At 46.7% G+C, this 16,788-nt stretch overlaps 2 protein-coding genes and 1 pseudogene across 7 annotated transcripts; 2 read left to right on the top strand and 1 right to left on the bottom strand.

Annotated features, from left to right (window-relative positions):
- Positions 1 to 1,629, bottom strand: LOC127776365 (uncharacterized; annotated as a pseudogene).
- Positions 1,630 to 3,787: 2,158 nt separating this feature from the next.
- Positions 3,788 to 9,100, top strand: LOC127775400 (pentatricopeptide repeat-containing protein At3g61520, mitochondrial-like). 6 transcript variants are annotated; one of them, XM_052301642.1, is made up of 5 exons: positions 3,788 to 5,886; positions 5,961 to 6,059; positions 7,379 to 7,504; positions 7,626 to 8,399; positions 8,502 to 9,099. In XM_052301642.1, exon 1 carries the CDS (start codon positions 3,994 to 3,996, stop codon positions 5,806 to 5,808), a length of 1,815 nt encoding a protein of 604 aa, XP_052157602.1. In that variant the 5' UTR covers positions 3,788 to 3,993; the 3' UTR covers positions 5,809 to 5,886; positions 5,961 to 6,059; positions 7,379 to 7,504; positions 7,626 to 8,399; positions 8,502 to 9,099. The 6 variants fall into 6 exon arrangements, with proteins under 6 accessions (XP_052157602.1, XP_052157600.1, XP_052157601.1 ...); XM_052301640.1 differs by adding an exon at positions 6,913 to 7,041 and having other exon boundaries at positions 3,788 to 6,059; XM_052301641.1 differs by having other exon boundaries at positions 3,788 to 6,059; positions 6,944 to 7,504; positions 8,502 to 9,100.
- Positions 9,101 to 9,888: 788 nt separating this feature from the next.
- LOC127777745 (uncharacterized) lies at positions 9,889 to 10,767 on the top strand. The gene has a single exon (XM_052304362.1). It carries the CDS (start codon positions 10,125 to 10,127, stop codon positions 10,398 to 10,400), a length of 276 nt encoding a protein of 91 aa, XP_052160322.1. The 5' UTR covers positions 9,889 to 10,124; the 3' UTR covers positions 10,401 to 10,767.
- The last annotated feature ends 6,021 nt before the right edge of the window (positions 10,768 to 16,788 follow it).

Below are 16,788 nucleotides of genomic sequence, written 5' to 3'. Positions count from 1 at the left end.
TCAAGCTGTCAGCTCTGCAGGAAGCCAGAAGCATCAGGTTCATGTAAGCGGATGGATCATTCGGTCCTCATGGCGGCGACAATCTGCCTCTAAGAATGATCTGAAAACATCATGAAACTTGTAAATTACCCAAGCATTCACACCAACCAGGAGGGAATTTCCGAATATTAATTTGCAAGATTAGATGTAGGACTTGTGCTTCATCAGCAAAGAGTATTAACAATCTCCTAGTAATCTATCTACCAAATGTTGGCAGACGAGACAATTGTGATGATAAGGTGCAACAAGCAGAAAATCAGTTAGTGCTAACTCAATGCACATTTGACTAATTAACAGCAAATCGTAACTAATCAAGCAAGCACAGAAGCTGTTCAGGTTTAAAACTAATCGCAAACTAATCACTTCATTCAGAACCAACAATTGTAACAGAACATTCCCCGAAAAACAGATGAACACGGAAAGGGATGGCTAGCTGCTCGTACCTGGAGTGCAGAAGCTCAAGTAGGGAAATGCAGCGACGATTGCGCTCCTCCTCGACACCTTCTTGGGTGGTCGACTTGATCCCAGCTCAACGGTGAACACGCCATCGTGCGTCCTGACGACAATGACGCCGTCGGCGAAGCCAATCAACAAATTACTCATCCGGGAGAATGGATCGTGGAGGTGCACACCCACCGTGTACGGAAGCAGCTGCTCGAGGTCCCTGACATGTTCGAGGTGCTTCCATTGATTCGTGGCCTCCTCCTTGGACCATTGGTGGAGCGTCCTGGACTGCTTCAGGATGGCGGCGAACCCGAGCCCGCCGCCCTCCGCCGTGACGAGGAGAGCGCCGCACACTTCCTCATGCCCAGGCCCAGCGAGCGGCGGCGAGGGGATCACCGACAGCGTCATCGTGGCCATGTCGAACTCGACGATGCTGGTGTTGTTGTCGCAGAGGAAGTAGAGGCGCGCGTTCCCGACGAGGACGCTGGGCCTCCTCGCCTGGACGCGGGCGTTGGGGTGGTGATCGATGGAGGTCGGGTCGCTCCACGCGTAGGTCTCCGACGAGTAGACGGCGGCGTGCGTGGCTCCCCCGGCGACGTCGGTGCCCACCAGCGCGACGCGGTAGGCGCGGCCGTGGCAGTCGTGGTGGCCGCAGCCGTCCACGGCGCACAGCACCGCGGCGCTCCACTTGATGTTCGCTCAGAGCTGCGGCGCGCACAGCGGGCGCTCCATGCCGGTGATGGGGTCCAACACGAGGAGCTGCAGGGGTGGCTGGGTGATGAAGAGGGCGCGTCCGTGGCGGGAGTCGCACGGGATCAGCCAGCCGTCGCCGCCGCCGCCGCCGCGGTCGGGGATGATCGGGCGGAAGGAGGTGGTGCGGACGAAGCTGGAGAAGGGGCCAGTCAACGCCTTCTCCTCGCAGAAGAAGCCCAGGATCGGAGGCGCTCGGTGGAGGGCGTGGTAGCGGCTGAGGAAGATGCGGCCGCTGAGGAGGCGGCGCCACGGCTTTCAGACGGCGGAGACGCGGACGAGGATTGCGGGGTCGTCCGGCGGGATGCGGGAGAAGATCTCGGCGAGCACGTCGTCTCTCAGTTCCGGCGGCGGGCGGCTCTCCGTCTGCTGCGGCGGCGGCGGCGGCGGATTCATGGCGCTCGCGCTGCTCGTGCTCGGCCTCGGCGTCGTGTTGGATTTTGGCCGTTTGGGTGGAGGCGAGCGCGCGGTGGGGATGAAGACGAAGGCGAACGAGGCACAGAGTAGTTTTTATACTAGTTAGTTGGGTATGGGGCCCAGATATCAGTGGAACATTTGAAGCTTGAACTTGTCGAATGCACATTTCGGTTATTGCAGGTGATTTTCAGATTCAGATGAAGTTATCTTGATTTGCTTAACCTTGTTCACCTTCACAATCCACATTGATTCTCCAAATTCTTGAACTGCGATACTTCAACAGTATACGTGTTACTACCTTTCAGTCCGATGTTGCACTTGCAAGAACAATTCCGCATTGGCAATTTGGCAGTTCAATCTTTACAGATTTTTTTACTTGGGTGCTTTCCCCATGTTTATAATTTATTTAAACGGTGGTGGTTCCTTTGTATGATTGCATCTTGAACGACAAGAGAAATACTTCATCCGTTTTAAAATAGACTAATCTCGTACAGAATATGACATACCATATTATACCTATACTTTAGATTCATATTAATAGAATATATCACATCTTATACGAGAATAGTTTATTTTGGGACAGAGGGAATACATAAATGCGGAATGGATGAGGTGACAGATGACACAGAGAGAACGCTAATCTCTCCCAACATGTTCCTCCCAATTTGCTCGCCATCTCAAAAAATATCCTGTCTAAAGCTGCTTTTTCCTCCCGACACGTAATACATATAAAGAATTACCGTATGATTAATTAAATATTAGCTTATAAAATCTAAAAATAGATTAATATGAATTCTAAAATAACTTTTCTAATATAAATGCTATTTTTGAAAAAAACCACACCGTGTAATGTTTAGTGAGCGTAGGTGTGAAAAACAAAAGACTAAAAATTGAGTGTCCATTTGAGTGTTCAAACCAGGAATAAGTTCACCGGAGGTCATTCAATTTAACAGCGAGATTTTTTAAGGTCCCTTAACCACAAAATCAGAAATGTGTATCCCTAAACTCACACAAACCATACAATCAAGGGCCTATGGCAGTATATATGGGTGGTTTCGCTGATATGACATCCTAGTCAGCAATCTGGGCCCACATGTAAATGAGATGAATAAAAATGTGGGTATGTGGTGGCAAGCGGCTGGAGCATGCAGGCGGAGCAGCGGCTGTCGCACGGAGTGGGGGTGGCGGCGAGCGAGCACCGAGAGGTCACCGGCGGCAGAGGGGGGAGCGACAGTTGGCGAGCGCGGCAGTGGGCGGTAGGGAGCGGCTGGAACAGGCATGTGGAGCGACGGAGAGCGGAGCGAGGGCGGCGACGGGTGAGGTCTCGCACGAGGATGCCGAGGTCGAGGTCGACATCGTCCGTGGTGCCGCCGCCTCCGTCTGCGTCGGGACATGGTGTAGGAGGTTGATGAAGATGGCTTGAGGAGAAGGGGACGCGACAGTGGTGAGGTGGTTTCGGCGGAGAGCACCAGGGAGCCGGGCGGCCGCCAACTAGTCCGGAGGTCGGTAAGGAAGGCAGCGATTGGCCATGGAGGCCGTGAAGTGGGCCCGCGGCCCACTCGACGGATTAAGTGGGTGGTGGAGTCGGAGGGGACTCGGCATGGTTGGGAGCTCATCTGTAGGGGAGGGGGGGCGTCGACGAGGTAGCAAGCGGGCGAGTGCGAGACGGCCGGCGGAGCGGCGACAGGCGAGCTCGTGACCACTGGAGCTAAGCAGCAACGTTAGGGGAGCGAAGCATTGGCGGTGGCGAGCGCACGACCGCCAGAGTGGAACGGAGCGGCAACGGTGGCGGCGGGCGAGCTCGTGGCCGACGGAGTGGAGAGGGCGGCGGTCGCGCCATCTCGTGTGGCGTTGAGAAGATTGGAGAGGAGAAGAGAAGAGAGAAAAGAAAAGGGAAAGGAAAGAAAGAAATAAGATATGTGGGCCCCATATTTTATTTTATATTTTTCTGGCTAGGATGCCACGTTATCGAAACCACTCATATATATTATCATAGGACTTTAATTGCACGGTTTGTGTGGGTTTACGAGTATATATTTCTGGTTTTGTGGTTAAGGGACTTTAAAAATTCTCGTGGTTAAGGTGAGGAACCTCGGGTGAACTTATTCCTCCAAATAAAACGTTGCCTTTAGTTTGGCCCATCAAGTCGTCAAAACCGCTCGTAAGCCCAGTTTGGAGTAACGCCCACGTCACGCTCGCGGCTCACCGGCTCGCCGCCGCCGCCGCCGAACACAACGACACGACACACGAGTCCCCACTCCTTTCTCCCTCCTCGACGACGTCCTCCCTCCGGCCAAGTGACACCGCAGCTCACCTCACCTCACCTCACCGCCGAGGTCCACCATGTCAGCAGCGCGGCGGCTCGCACCCGCGCTCCGCCGCCGCCGCCGCCGCAGCCTCTGTTCCTCCTCCTCCGCCGGCTCGCCGGCCGCCGCGGCCCCGACCGCCGCGTCGCTCCTCGCCGAGCTCCTCTCCGACCCGGCCCCCTCCGCGTCCGCCCTCGCCCTCCTCCGAGACACGCCCTCACTCTCCGCGCCGCTCTACTCCCTCCTCGCCGCGCCATCCCACGAGCTCACCCGCGCCTCGCTCGCGCTCCTCCTCGCCCTCCCCGCCCGCCACCGCGTCCCGCCGCCCTCCGCGCCGCTCCTGTCCGCGATCCTGTCCAAGCTCCTCGCGCGCTTCGCGTCGCCCGAGCCCGCCGCGCGGTTCCTCGCCGCCTCCCTCGCCGCTGGCGCCCCCGCGCCGGATGTCTTCGCCTTCAACTCCATCCTCGCGGCGCTCGCTCGCGCCCGCGACGTCCCCGGCATGGCGCGGATCTACGCCTTGATGCAGGGTTGTGCCTCCGTCCGGCCCGACGTCGTCACCTACGGCATTCTCGTCAACGGCCTCTGCAAGGCCGGCCGTGTTGGGGACGCGCTCAGGGTGCTCGATGGAATGTCTCGCCAGGATTCAGATATCCGGCCAGATGTCGTGACGTTGAACACCGTTGTAGATGGTCTGTGCAAGAGCGGCCGGGTCCAGGAGGCTCTCGCGTTCGTGGAGCAGCGGATGAGTAGCGTGCATGGGTGTCCTCCTAATACTGTCACTTACAACTGCTTGATTGATGCATTCTGCCGCGTGGGGAATATTTCAATGGCCTATGAGTTGGTAGAGAAGATGGAGAATGAGGGTGTGCCACAAAACATTGTCACCCTCAACACGATTGTTGGTGGCTTGTGCCGGGCTGGGAGAACCGGAGCTGCACTGGAGTTCTTCAGGGAGAAAAGAACTGTGTGGCCAGAAGGCAAGGGCAATGCAGTGACCTACAGCACTTTGGTTGGGGCTCTCCTCCACACCAACAATGTTGGTATGGCCATGGAATTGTTCCATGAGAAGATGAGTGAAGGGCATTCACCAGATGTGATCATGTATTTCACTATGATATCAGGATTGACACAAGCAGGCCGACTGGAGGATGCTTGCTCTATGGCTTCATCGATGAAGGAGGCAGGCTTTAAGCTGGACACAAAGGCATACAACATTTTGATTGCTGGATTTTGCAGGAAGAAGAGGTTGCATGAGGCTTATGAACTTCTTCAGGAAATGAAGGAGGTTGGTCTTCGGCCAGATGTGTGCACCTATAATACTTTGTTGTCTGGTTCATGCAAGGCAGGGGATTTCGCGGCTGTGGATGAATTATTGGGGAAGATGATCGATGATGGTTGCCAGCCTTCTGTTATAACTTTTGGTACACTTGTACATGGGTATTGCAAAGTTGGCAAAATTGATGAGGCATTGAGAATTTTAAGATCTATGGATGAATCTGGTATTCATCCCAACAATGTGATATATAATACTCTCATTGACTTCCTCTGCAAGAGAGGAGATGTTGATTTAGCCATTGAGCTGTTCGATGAGATGAAGGAGAAGAGTGTGCCAGCAAATGTAACGACCTTTAATGCTCTATTGAAGGGGCTTCGTGATAAGAACATGCCAGAAAAGGCTTTCGAACTTATGGACCAGATGAGGGAAGAGAGGTGCTTTCCTGATTATGTGACCGTGGATGTTCTCATGGAATGGTTACCTGTCATTGGTGAAACAGACCGATTAAAGCGTTTCATGCAGCAAGGGGAGCATACTGCATCCAAATGGATAGTTTCTGACAGAACCTCAGCTTAGTAGGCATGGTGAAATAACTTCATATGTTGAGGCATTGTGATTATAACATCGAATGATGAAAAGTTACATATGCAGATCGTGAGTTGTTCAAAGTTGTTGAAATGTACCTTTTCACAATTTAACTGAACTAAGAGATGAATTTAATGTGGCAGAGTGGCAGATGATGACTAAAGGGTGCAATTTTTCATGGAGGACAATTGATCTTGGAGCAATGCAGTTAATCAGCTAATTGATCTGCCTTGGGTATTGTGGTGAGTTGTCATAGAAACATATTCAATGAAGTGTATCAACCCTCACCTTTGAAGAAATTGTATGCCCAGAAAATGGGGCTTCTGAAATGTTTCATTATCCTAGAGTTTTCTTCTTTGTTTGTACTAATTTTAATATCTGAATAGATTACATTTTGCTCTAGGCAGATTGTTTTAGCTTTCACTTTGCAACAGGTTTAGCAGAAACTTTCACTTTGCACAAGAGGACCCTTGACACCAGCCCAACCCTTTAGGCCTGACAATCTCTCCATGCTGGCAGACCAGTCCACATTGCTTCGAAGTTTAGTTCATCCAGGAATATTCTGTTTTGCATCTTGTGAGTTTGTGACTTAGTTCGCAGAGCGTTATGAGCCCACACACCCTTTCCTCTTGGATTAACTTGTCCCTTTTGTCAATCATCTGGTGCTGATCTTGAACCTACCTCACATAGAGCTACAAGGCAACAACTGCCAAGGCAAGCTCTGTGTGGCTGAGGATGGTGAGTGCTCGAGCTGGTTTTGGGAGACACAGTGGCTAGGCGGAATTTTACATCTTCCAGCAAAGAACAGTTTAGTTGAATCCTTGATTTGTGCATTAGGAGTCATAGAGAACAATTGTTTTTCTATTTGAGGATTAAGGGTGTTAATATCTTGAATTTGGATTATGGCTATCTTGTTTTGGGAACCTAACCAATTTGTGGAGCTAGTCAGGAATTCAAATTGATCCGTTTAGATTGAAATACTTGCAGCTATCACAGATGATATTTTTCTTCAGTTGGAAACAACTTGGTTTGGATAGAAAATGAGTTAGCAATGTAGAACTAAAAAGTTCATCATTAACAACTTTGCATGACCAGCTCTACCATCTGCCATCATTCTGTGTGCAAGGAGCTTCAGGAGAAAGAAAGGCGGTGCTGAATAGACAACAAGCAGGTTCGACTGAACCCAGTAATGGTGGAAGGGTATTACCGAGGAGTTGTGGACCGGTATGCCAGCATAGCGAGCCAATGTGGAAACTTTGATTGTACTGTTTGGACTTGGACCTGAATGATTACGATGGTGTTGATTGAAAAAAAAATAGATTTGCTGTGCTGCAAAGTGAATGCTTTTGGTAAAAACTGGTCCAAAATGAAACTTAAATCAATCTACCTAGTTCAAAGTACAATTTACTTTTAATATTTCAATGTGAGCACAATTTGTTTTAACTATATTGCTTTAGATATGGCAAGCTATTACTTTGCTCTTCTGGCTATGAGACAAGACATTGTTTGCAATATGAAGATGTGCTCAGCCTGATATTATCCTTGCTTGACAATTTCATAGGGTGATAGGGCCCTGTGACTTCCTGATCAATAAGTTGAATGCAGTGAAGAAAAGGGTACCACTCTGTTGTAAAAAATGGCTTCACAGTTACAACCCTATAAGGCGGCTCCATTGCTCATCACCTTGGTAAGTTTGAATTTGTATCTACCTTTTCAGTTTAAATTTTATTGACAGAAAATGTGCGTGCAAACAAGATTAATTTCTGTAGTTATACCATGATGATTCCTACTTAGTTCATCATCTACAGGCAACTGGATGCTCTGAACACTGCTAAGATTCAAGTTCCAATAATGTTAGGTCTACTTTATGACATCTGAAAGAGTAATTGCCGTACAATCATGAAACTGAAGGAGGCAATCAAGAAAAGATCTTCATTTTATTTAATCTCCGAAGGGTGACTTTTACAGTGCAGTGTTGTGTTTGTCTAAGTGGAGTATATATATATATATACTTCTGGTACAAGCAACACTTTGTAGGAGGTGAAGTACCGTAAACAAAGACTCACGTGGACATCTCAATTCTCAAATGAATTATTATCTAATGCCTTAACCTAGCAAATGTCAAAAGCATAACAGCCTTGTGCTCAATGTCAATTCATCGGCCAGAAAGGGCTGCTATCCTTGAAGGCTTGAAGCAACACTTGCATGCTGTGCACAGCACTGATTTAAGTGATTGAACACTGTATATCATGTTCAGATGCATGCGGTGGAACTAAATTATTTTCTGTGGCAGCTGAAAACTGAGAGTGAACTCCAGTGAAGCTGTAACATTTCAACAAGAGAGGCTGGCGGTGGTATACTTTGATGTACACATTTTAAATTGATGACAGCCATGCACGACTTGCTTCCGCCCTGTCTTTGTGCCATTATTACAAAGTCACAAGTTACTAACTATCAGCTACCATACCTGTATGGAAGCCAATAACAACCTGTATGGAAGCCAATAACAACCAAACTGGCATGATTTTGGCAACCTGTTTCCCTACCCTTGTCGGTGCTGAAGCAATCTCATTGTCATTGAGGTGTGCATGTTTTATCCTTACAATCATGAAATCCCAGAAAAGAAAAGAGAGTAAGCAGCATTAATTAATCTGCGGACTTTTTCTGTATTACCTGTTTTGCAGGGAGGTGAAAATTCGGAAATGGAAGCCGTCCATCCTGGAAATGAAGCTGGAATGAGACGGTCAACTGTAACAACGACACAGTCTCAACCAGGATATTTTTCCCTGTGCCGAGCTGCTTGATTGATACTCTTTAGTCCAGTATTTCTCTCTGTAGAAAATGCTTAAAATTGTTGCTCTTCCTGCGACCTGCTCTCCATCACCAAGTCAAATTGTCCAGCCATGCAGCACTGGGAGCATTGAAATCCATGGCGGGCAGGCAGAGATCGAGTTGTACAAGTCACAATAATCTCTCCCCTTGTCTAACTAAAGTATAAACCCTGAAGTGGTCGTAGGTTTGCTTTATGGCTTCAACGTGTCACAAGGGGCTAATGGTAGGTCAAATATCATCCACGTACACAGTAATTGCAGTAATTTTCTCATGTATAATTATAGTTTTAAAACCAGTACTACTGATAATTAACTGGTACCTATATATGCATTGTCAGATATCGTGCTTCTATCAAACTCTAGCCAGTTTCAAAAAACAAACAACACAAATGTTTTTGTCAACCAAGCTAGCTGGTGCGCAGTTTAATTTGACTTTGGAGTACTTTCTTGGAAATCAGCATGGGATTTTGACTTTGCATGAACACCAGGGCGCAAAAGAATTCCACCCGAAGAACAAGCGTGCGTGCTGCTTGAATATGCAAATTGAGAAGTAGAGATCATAATTCCAAGTTTTTGACCATTGCGAACGAACACTAGTACTAGACCAAAGTACACATGACCAAATTAAGTACGGACTAATTAAATCCCGTGGAATTTTCAAGTCAAACTAGACCCCAAATCTGCCTTGCCTCTCAAGTCGGACACATTCAACTGGTCAGAACACATCTTCTTCCTCTTGCCAATTAATTCCTCTCCAAGAACCAAGTACTATACTTATATACTTCAAACAATAATGTTAGCCCAATATTAATTAATCGGTCATACATTCCGAGAAATTTATTTTTTATATCAGCCATCTTCTTGACTAAACCGGCTGTCTGCTCATCCATTCAACATGGAGCCTTGCACACCTTGCTGATCGATCGATTTGCTGGTCAAATTAAACGATGCGCATCCACGTTTGACGTCGCATCACAAGATCGAGCCGGTTTTAATTTGTTTGTTACCGATGGCCGCTAAAAAGGAAACAAATCCGATCCGCCGTTGCAGGAAATCGAATTGAATTTCGCTCGCGTGCAAAAGTAATTTGGTGCGAGCAAGCTAGCGTTCGCGGATTCGCGCGCGCGGCGGCGACTTTTCCGCGTGAAAACGCGACGACGACGGAATTGAAGGTGAATTAGGGGCTCAAAAACCAGGTCGCCGCACGCAACCCGCCATGCAACTTCGCTCGCGAAACAATGCCCCTCTCGCCTCTTCCTAGCTCCCTCTCGCATTATATATAGGCGTCTCGACCCGTTCCATCTCTCTAGCTTAATTAATCAGCTTAATTGCCATACACACACACACTTACTCTGCAACGCTGCATTGCTATCTGCAAGCAAGAACACACAGAGGAGAGAAGAGAAGAGAGAGGAAGCTAATTAATTAAGCTAAGCTAAGCTAGCAAGGTTGGTTGGTTGGTCGCCGTCGTTGGCCATGGCCATGGCGAGCACGAGGATGATGATCGTCAGGAGGTGGGCGCCGGTGATCGCCGTGGCGGCGGCGCTGGTGGTGCTGTCGGTGCTCGGCACGGCGGCGGAGGCGGCGAGGCCGTTGGTCGACGGAGGAGTGGACGGCTGGGTGGCCGCCGCCGGCGGCGGCGGCGCGGCGGCGTCCATCGTGGAGACGCTGAGGAGGCTGTACCTGCAGCAGCTGGGCGGGCCGGGCGCGTCGTGCGGGACCAACAGCCCCAACAACGGCTGCCCGCCGTAGGATCGTGACACGTGGCGCAATCCGGGCCGTCCATGTGTAGCATGCATGCATGCATGCATGCAACCATTCTCCGGGTTGATGATTTTTTTTTTCTTAGGCCTCTGACTGACCTTTTGGGGATCAGAATTCAGAATATTCTTTGATTGATTTTCTTGGTGATTTTTGCCCACATTTTAAGTGAAGTATATGGTGGGGATGACAATATGTACAGAAGAATAAACAAATGTATACACTATAATACACAGACACACAGTATATATAGGGAGTATGGTTTTGAATAAAAAGTTATGTAGGATTAATTAAGTAATCTTACAAACTTATGTAATTCGATGAGCTTATGTACATCAAGTAAATGGTTGTTTAATTATACTCGTTTCCTCCCCGATGAATTATGCTTTTTTTTTTCCCCTTTTATTGAGAAGAAATGATAAAACACATGAACGCACGCATGTCGGTATGAAGCGATATGATAGGACGTGTGTGTGTGCGTCAGAGCATCTATGCTGCATGTGCTTGTATGTCGTCGTGGTGATCTATTGGTCAAAGTGTCAAAACAAAACAAGAGCTGATATATATTCCTTCATGGGCCATAGCGTATTAATACATGGCCGGCCCATAAGTGATTACAAAGCCTGAAACTGGAATATGACATCACCCATGGCTTCACCTTAATTATGGGGGAAAAGTATACCGAAGGTCCCTCAACTTGTCATCGAGTTACAAAATTGTCCCTCAACCGCAAAACCAGATATAGGACATCCCTCAACTTACAAAACCGTTCACTTTAGGTCCTTCGGTGGTTTTGAACTCGGTTTCATCTGACGTGGCTGCTGAGTCAGCGTGGGACCCACGTGGGCCCCATATGTCACAATGCCAAGTCATCTCTCTTCCCCCTTCTCTCCCTTCCTCCTCTCTCTATCTCACTTTTCTCCTGCTGCAACTTGCAAGGCGGCTGGTTGTTGATGAAAAACACGAGGCCTGGGAGATCTGTTTAACTCCAGTGTAGGTCCAAAGCTCGCCTTCGGGTATGCTAGCGTACCAGTTGATTTGATCCTGCAATCAACAAGAAATAGAGACAAAGAAATCATGGTTAAATTCATAAATGATAGTCGATCGGCTAAGTGCCGATGACATATCATTTATCTTTGAGCCGATGTCATATGTAAATCGATCGGCGGTTGTAAATAGATAATTAAGAACTAAATCTACTCGATCGACTGTAGATATTAACAATATATAATTCTCATATCGATATATACTTAAATCAAGTGATTGGGATAGATCGGTCGCCATGCCGACACAGTATAAATCACTTAGATCGAAATATATATATTAATAATAGGACTATAGATGTTTATAGCATAGCCGATCAGATAGATCTAGCATATATCGGCTAATACTTCGATACTACTCTATATCAAGATATTAAAACAGGTATAATATACCAAACAGAGGCTTAATATGCGTAAATGCAATAAGATCTTGACATAAAGGGCAGACTTAATATGTCAATGGAGCATATAGAACAAATATAGTTAAATCAGATAAGATCGGCTGAAACTCCGATGCTACCCTAATCGGCAACCAGAAGGCAGGCTAGAGATTGATATTCTAAGTACGACTTAATAGATCAAACTCAACTGATGCAACATTAAGTATGAAAAGAAGAACAATATCTAGACAATCAAGCCGCTGGAAGTTTCATAGAGTGGTAGATATCTTATATGATCTGAGTCAACGTCAAAATCTAACCTAATCGGCTGCCCTCTTCGACAGACGTTAGCCGATTGTAGGTTAGATAACGGTATTGCCAGAGATTATATAAGATATATGATAACTCGACGAATTACATAGACAAGATTAGAGTATCATAAAGATGGAAGCACTAATCCAGAGAACGCAAGCCGCCATAACAAGTTTTACCTCTTGTTAAAGATCGAACTCGTTGCAGCTCAACCCGAAAGTAAGAACTCGTCGAAATAAAACTAAAGCAAAAGAGTGGCGTTGCGCCGAAATTGTATTAAAGTGTGTGTTACCTTATTACATGGGGTTCGGGATCTATTTATACCCGAAAATTACAAACAATGTCCACTCCATATCGGACATGACTCTTATCTCTAACAAACTCTAAGATACCATTAGTCTTTACGGCAGACTTTTGCCCAAGCATATCTCTAAGGAAATTACATAAAATATCCTAATTAATAGATACAATTGCCTTTTCAGGACTCTATCCATGCGTGGTAATCATCTTGAAGCATCTCAATTCAACCCGATGTCATACACCAAGTCGTATTGTCGGAATCGGCTGCATCGGCTTACGTAGTCCGACACAAACCTAGCCGATCCTAATCGTAGCCGATCTGGACTCCAGCCAATTCCTGCTCTGTTCTTGAATCGATCTCCGCCTTCGACTCCACTTCGATCTAATCTTCTTTTCCGATGCCGATATTACCAAATTTGGTTGTTAACACATGCCCCCCAAGTCCGGAATATTATGTAATGTTTCGGATTTGCTGTATATCAACCCCAAGTGATTCTCGCACTTTGCCGTTTTCCGACTGTTACCCCTGTGCTTTAAATACTAACCATCGCCCTCGAGAACTCCTCACCTCGTTACTTTCCGTTTTCACCGCTAAAGCCAACCTGCTCCTTTCTTTCTCCGACGATTCCTCCGACGCTCGAGGTGATCCCCAGGCGATCTCGTCTTCGATCAAATCTCCGCCCGCGGTGATGTCATCTTCCGCCAGCCCGTCTGTCACGCCATCGGCCGAATACGCTGAGGTAAGTTCTCATTGGCTAGATCCCTTTTCCTCGCATGAAATCGATTTCCCCTTTTCTCATCGTGTTTTCTTCTTCCCAATCCCTTTGGATTTGCAGCACCTTTCCAACTTAGTCGCGATTCCCAGTCTGTCGCATGAAAACCACTACTTTCTTGGTCCAATCGGCAATCTTGACCCCACTGATTTCATCATCGGTGAAACCAACAGAATCCCCTTGAGATTAGCCAACCCTAATCTGGGTCACTGGAAGAATACTTTCAAGTCTTGGCCATCTCTTGAGAAACCCACCCCTGAGAAGAGTTGGACCACCTGGTACCAGCGCGTATCGGCTAGTAAGAAAGTTCACTGGGATGAGATTGGGATCGGCCAAGTGCTTGCTCTCACCATAGCTAATTCTGCTAAGGACGAACCTCTGATGGCTGCTGCCACCTATTTCTGGTCCAATACCATCAATGCATTTATGTTCAATCAAGGGCCGATGACTCCGACTTTGATCGACATCACCATGATCACTGGATTAGATGTAACTTCATCGGCTAACCCTATGAGTATGAACACCAAGAACCAATTTGACTTCAGGACTAAAAGCATAGGAGGGTGGTTTGGCTATGTAGCGGCATACATGGGCAAAGGGCCTGTCACTCCTTGGGAGCATGTAGCTTTCTTGCTAATGTGGCTAGAAAAGTTTCTCTTCTATGGATCCAGCTGTGGTCCTACAACCAATTGACAATTTGTAGCCGAAGCCCTAGAATCAAAGAGACAATTTCCTTTGGGCAAAATCCTTCTCGGCTATCTATACCAAATGTTGAATAGTGCATCAGCCAAGATAGCTGTCGGCTCTATAGTTGGAGCAGGTGGACCATGGTGGCTACTGCAGGCTTGGCTAAATCTGATGGTCATGAAAGTTGTCAATCGGCCAGCTGTAACAGAAGCCGAATTCCCAAGGTTGGAGCCAATTGTAGAAGATGATGGAGAAGAGCGCACCCATCGCAGATGCATGTCATATGGAGAATATGCATCCACACCAGCCGATGCTGGGGCAAAACTATCGGCTGAGCTGCTCAAAGATTGGTTCTGCAGCTTTTATGAAGGCTTCCCAAAAGATGCCCGGGTTTGGTTTCCTTATGAAGACTCAGCAGACCTTGAGCTCCCATCAGACTTTAGATTTGAAGATATCAACCATGAAAGATATCAAAAGTCCAGGGAAGTCTTTACAGCTGCAATCAGCCCATGCATCTTACCTGTCGGCATCCACCAAGGAAGAAATATCCAAGTCTCCTACGAATTCTATCATCCTGTGAGTTCAACTCGATAACTTAGATTAGGTCAACTCCCAATCGGCTTATTCTTTGCTAACAAGATCCAATGCCGAGGAGAAATTTCTTCAACTCTAATGATGGATCGACTGCTTAACCTCTAAGGACCTCCTCTAGGCAGTATTGAAAATATTGAGTTAGCAGGATTCAAGAGCAGAAACTTTGACAGATGGTGGGGTGAATGGAAACTGCATCTATTTCATCAATCGGCATCAATGTACATGACATATTTATTCCCTGATGTCATACCCAAGGTAAACTTTGTCATTTATAATTTATATGATTGTCAGCCGATTCATTACTTGATCAATTTTGCTTCTGTTTTGCAGACAATCGACTCTTCTCCTCCGCATCAGAGCAACAGCGGCAGAGATATTGAATATGCTCCAGGTCTGATTCCCAATGGAGGCGGACTGTCTCTCCCTGTCATCGGCTATCATGCCCCCAAGGTCTCAACCCTCCTCCAAGGCATAATCAGGGAACCAACCGATGCAGCCAAGAAAAGAAAAACCAGATCATCGGCTGTGGGCACTTTGACTCTAGCTCCAAAGAAAAAGGCCAAGTCTAAGAAATCCAAGCCAACCGATGACATGCCTGCCTTGGATCCATCCATTGAACAAGCTCTGGATGAAGGAGATATTGAGGATGATGTTGATCAGGCTATAGCCGAAGTAAGCGATACTAAAAAAACGCCATCGGCTTCGCCTAAGCAGACACCTCCAACTCTTTCTGCCCCCACTCATTTCTTAAGAGTAAGCAACTTTCTTTGCAACCCCTTTTGTAATTATTACTTTTCAGCTGATTACTCATAGACTTTGTAGCTGCAGAAGAAGAAAACTGTTGTAAAGAAGAAATTGGCAGCACCAATTCTCAAACCAGCTCCACCAGTAAGATACTCTCAATTTTACTAGTTGATTCCAGCCGATTTTGTCTAACACTTATCTCTTTTACAACCTCCTCCTCCTCCTTCTTCCCCTGTACAACAATCATCGAGTGACCAAACCCCATTGGCTATAGGGAGTTATCATGTTGTGGAAGAAGAACAACCAGCTGCTCCTACTATCCCAGTAAGTTTCCCTTTGATGCAAGAATTTAGATCGGCTGTACCTACCTAACTCTCAATCTTCCTGAAATTGTCTGCAGATTTTAGCCGATCTCTTCTCTTTTGACATAAGAGATTATCTTGATGAGGCAGAAGAAGATACTTCAAGCAAAGCTTTAGCTCCCTTATCCGATGATGTGAAGAAAACACTTGAAGATATCTCTCGTCGGCTGGAAGCATCATCATTAGATAGTCTGGTGGTAAACTGTGGGCCAATTAGGACTCGGCTACATGAAATCCAAGCTCTAATCCCAGACAAGCTAGCCGATATCCTTACTCCAGCAGTATACCTTGAGCAACATCAGTTCAAGTTAGAGAAGGCCAAGCTAAGACTAGCCGAACGTCGGGAGCACAAGGACATTGAATCCACAATCTAAGCCAATCGGCAACTTTTTCATGAAGAGAAAACCAAACTTGATCAGTTGTCTGAGGGCCCGATCAAGTCCAATATTGATCGGCTCGAAGCTCGCAAGATTGAGCTCTTGGCACAACTTGAAGAATGCAACGCCGAGCTAGATATGGAATAGAAAAAGTTAGCCGATCTCCCAAAGTCTATCGAAGAACAAAAAGCCAGACTCAAATCGGCTATCAAGAATGTTGCGGATCTGACCAAGTCTCTGAAAGTCATCTCTGGAACCGATGCTCAAGATGCCCAAGCTATTGAAGAAATAGAACAAATTAGACAAAGGGCTATTTCGGCTATCCAGCTATACTTGTCTCAATGACTTTCTGTGTAATAAGCCTTAGAAATTTCTGTAATCGGCTAAGATACTTTAGTACTTTACTGTCTTGACAATCCTTTGTGCCGATTAATACTTCTAAATTCGCTTAAAAATTTCCATTTTTTGGATATACATATGCCCCCCTAATTTTACAATGTCAAAAGCATTGATATTGACGTGTGTGTTACCTGATTACATGGGGTTCGGGATCTATTTGTACCCGAAAATTACAAACAATGTCCATATCGGACACGACTCTTATCTCTAACAAACTCTAAGATACCATAAGTCTTTACGGCAGACTTTTGCCCAAGCATATCTCTAAGGAAATTACAAAAAATATCCTAATTAATAGATACAATTGCCTTTTCAGGACTCTATCCATGCGTGGTAATCATCTTGAAGCATCTCAATTCAACCCGATGTCATACACCAAGTCATATTGTCGGAATCGGCTGCATCGGC

This window comes from Oryza glaberrima, chromosome 6 (genome assembly GCF_000147395.1).
Source record: "Oryza glaberrima chromosome 6, OglaRS2, whole genome shotgun sequence".
Taxonomy (NCBI): Eukaryota; Viridiplantae; Streptophyta; class Magnoliopsida; order Poales; family Poaceae; genus Oryza; species Oryza glaberrima.
This window is presented reverse-complemented; position numbering and strand designations above follow the sequence as displayed.

What these genes read in the sequence shown, in the direction of transcription:
- LOC127775400 (XM_052301641.1), top strand. Translation starts at nt 3,994, where the DNA reads ATGTCAGCAGCGCGGCGGCTCGCACCCGCGCTCCGCCGCCGCCGCCGC.
- LOC127777745 (XM_052304362.1), top strand. Translation starts at nt 10,125, where the DNA reads ATGGCCATGGCGAGCACGAGGATGATGATCGTCAGGAGGTGGGCGCCG.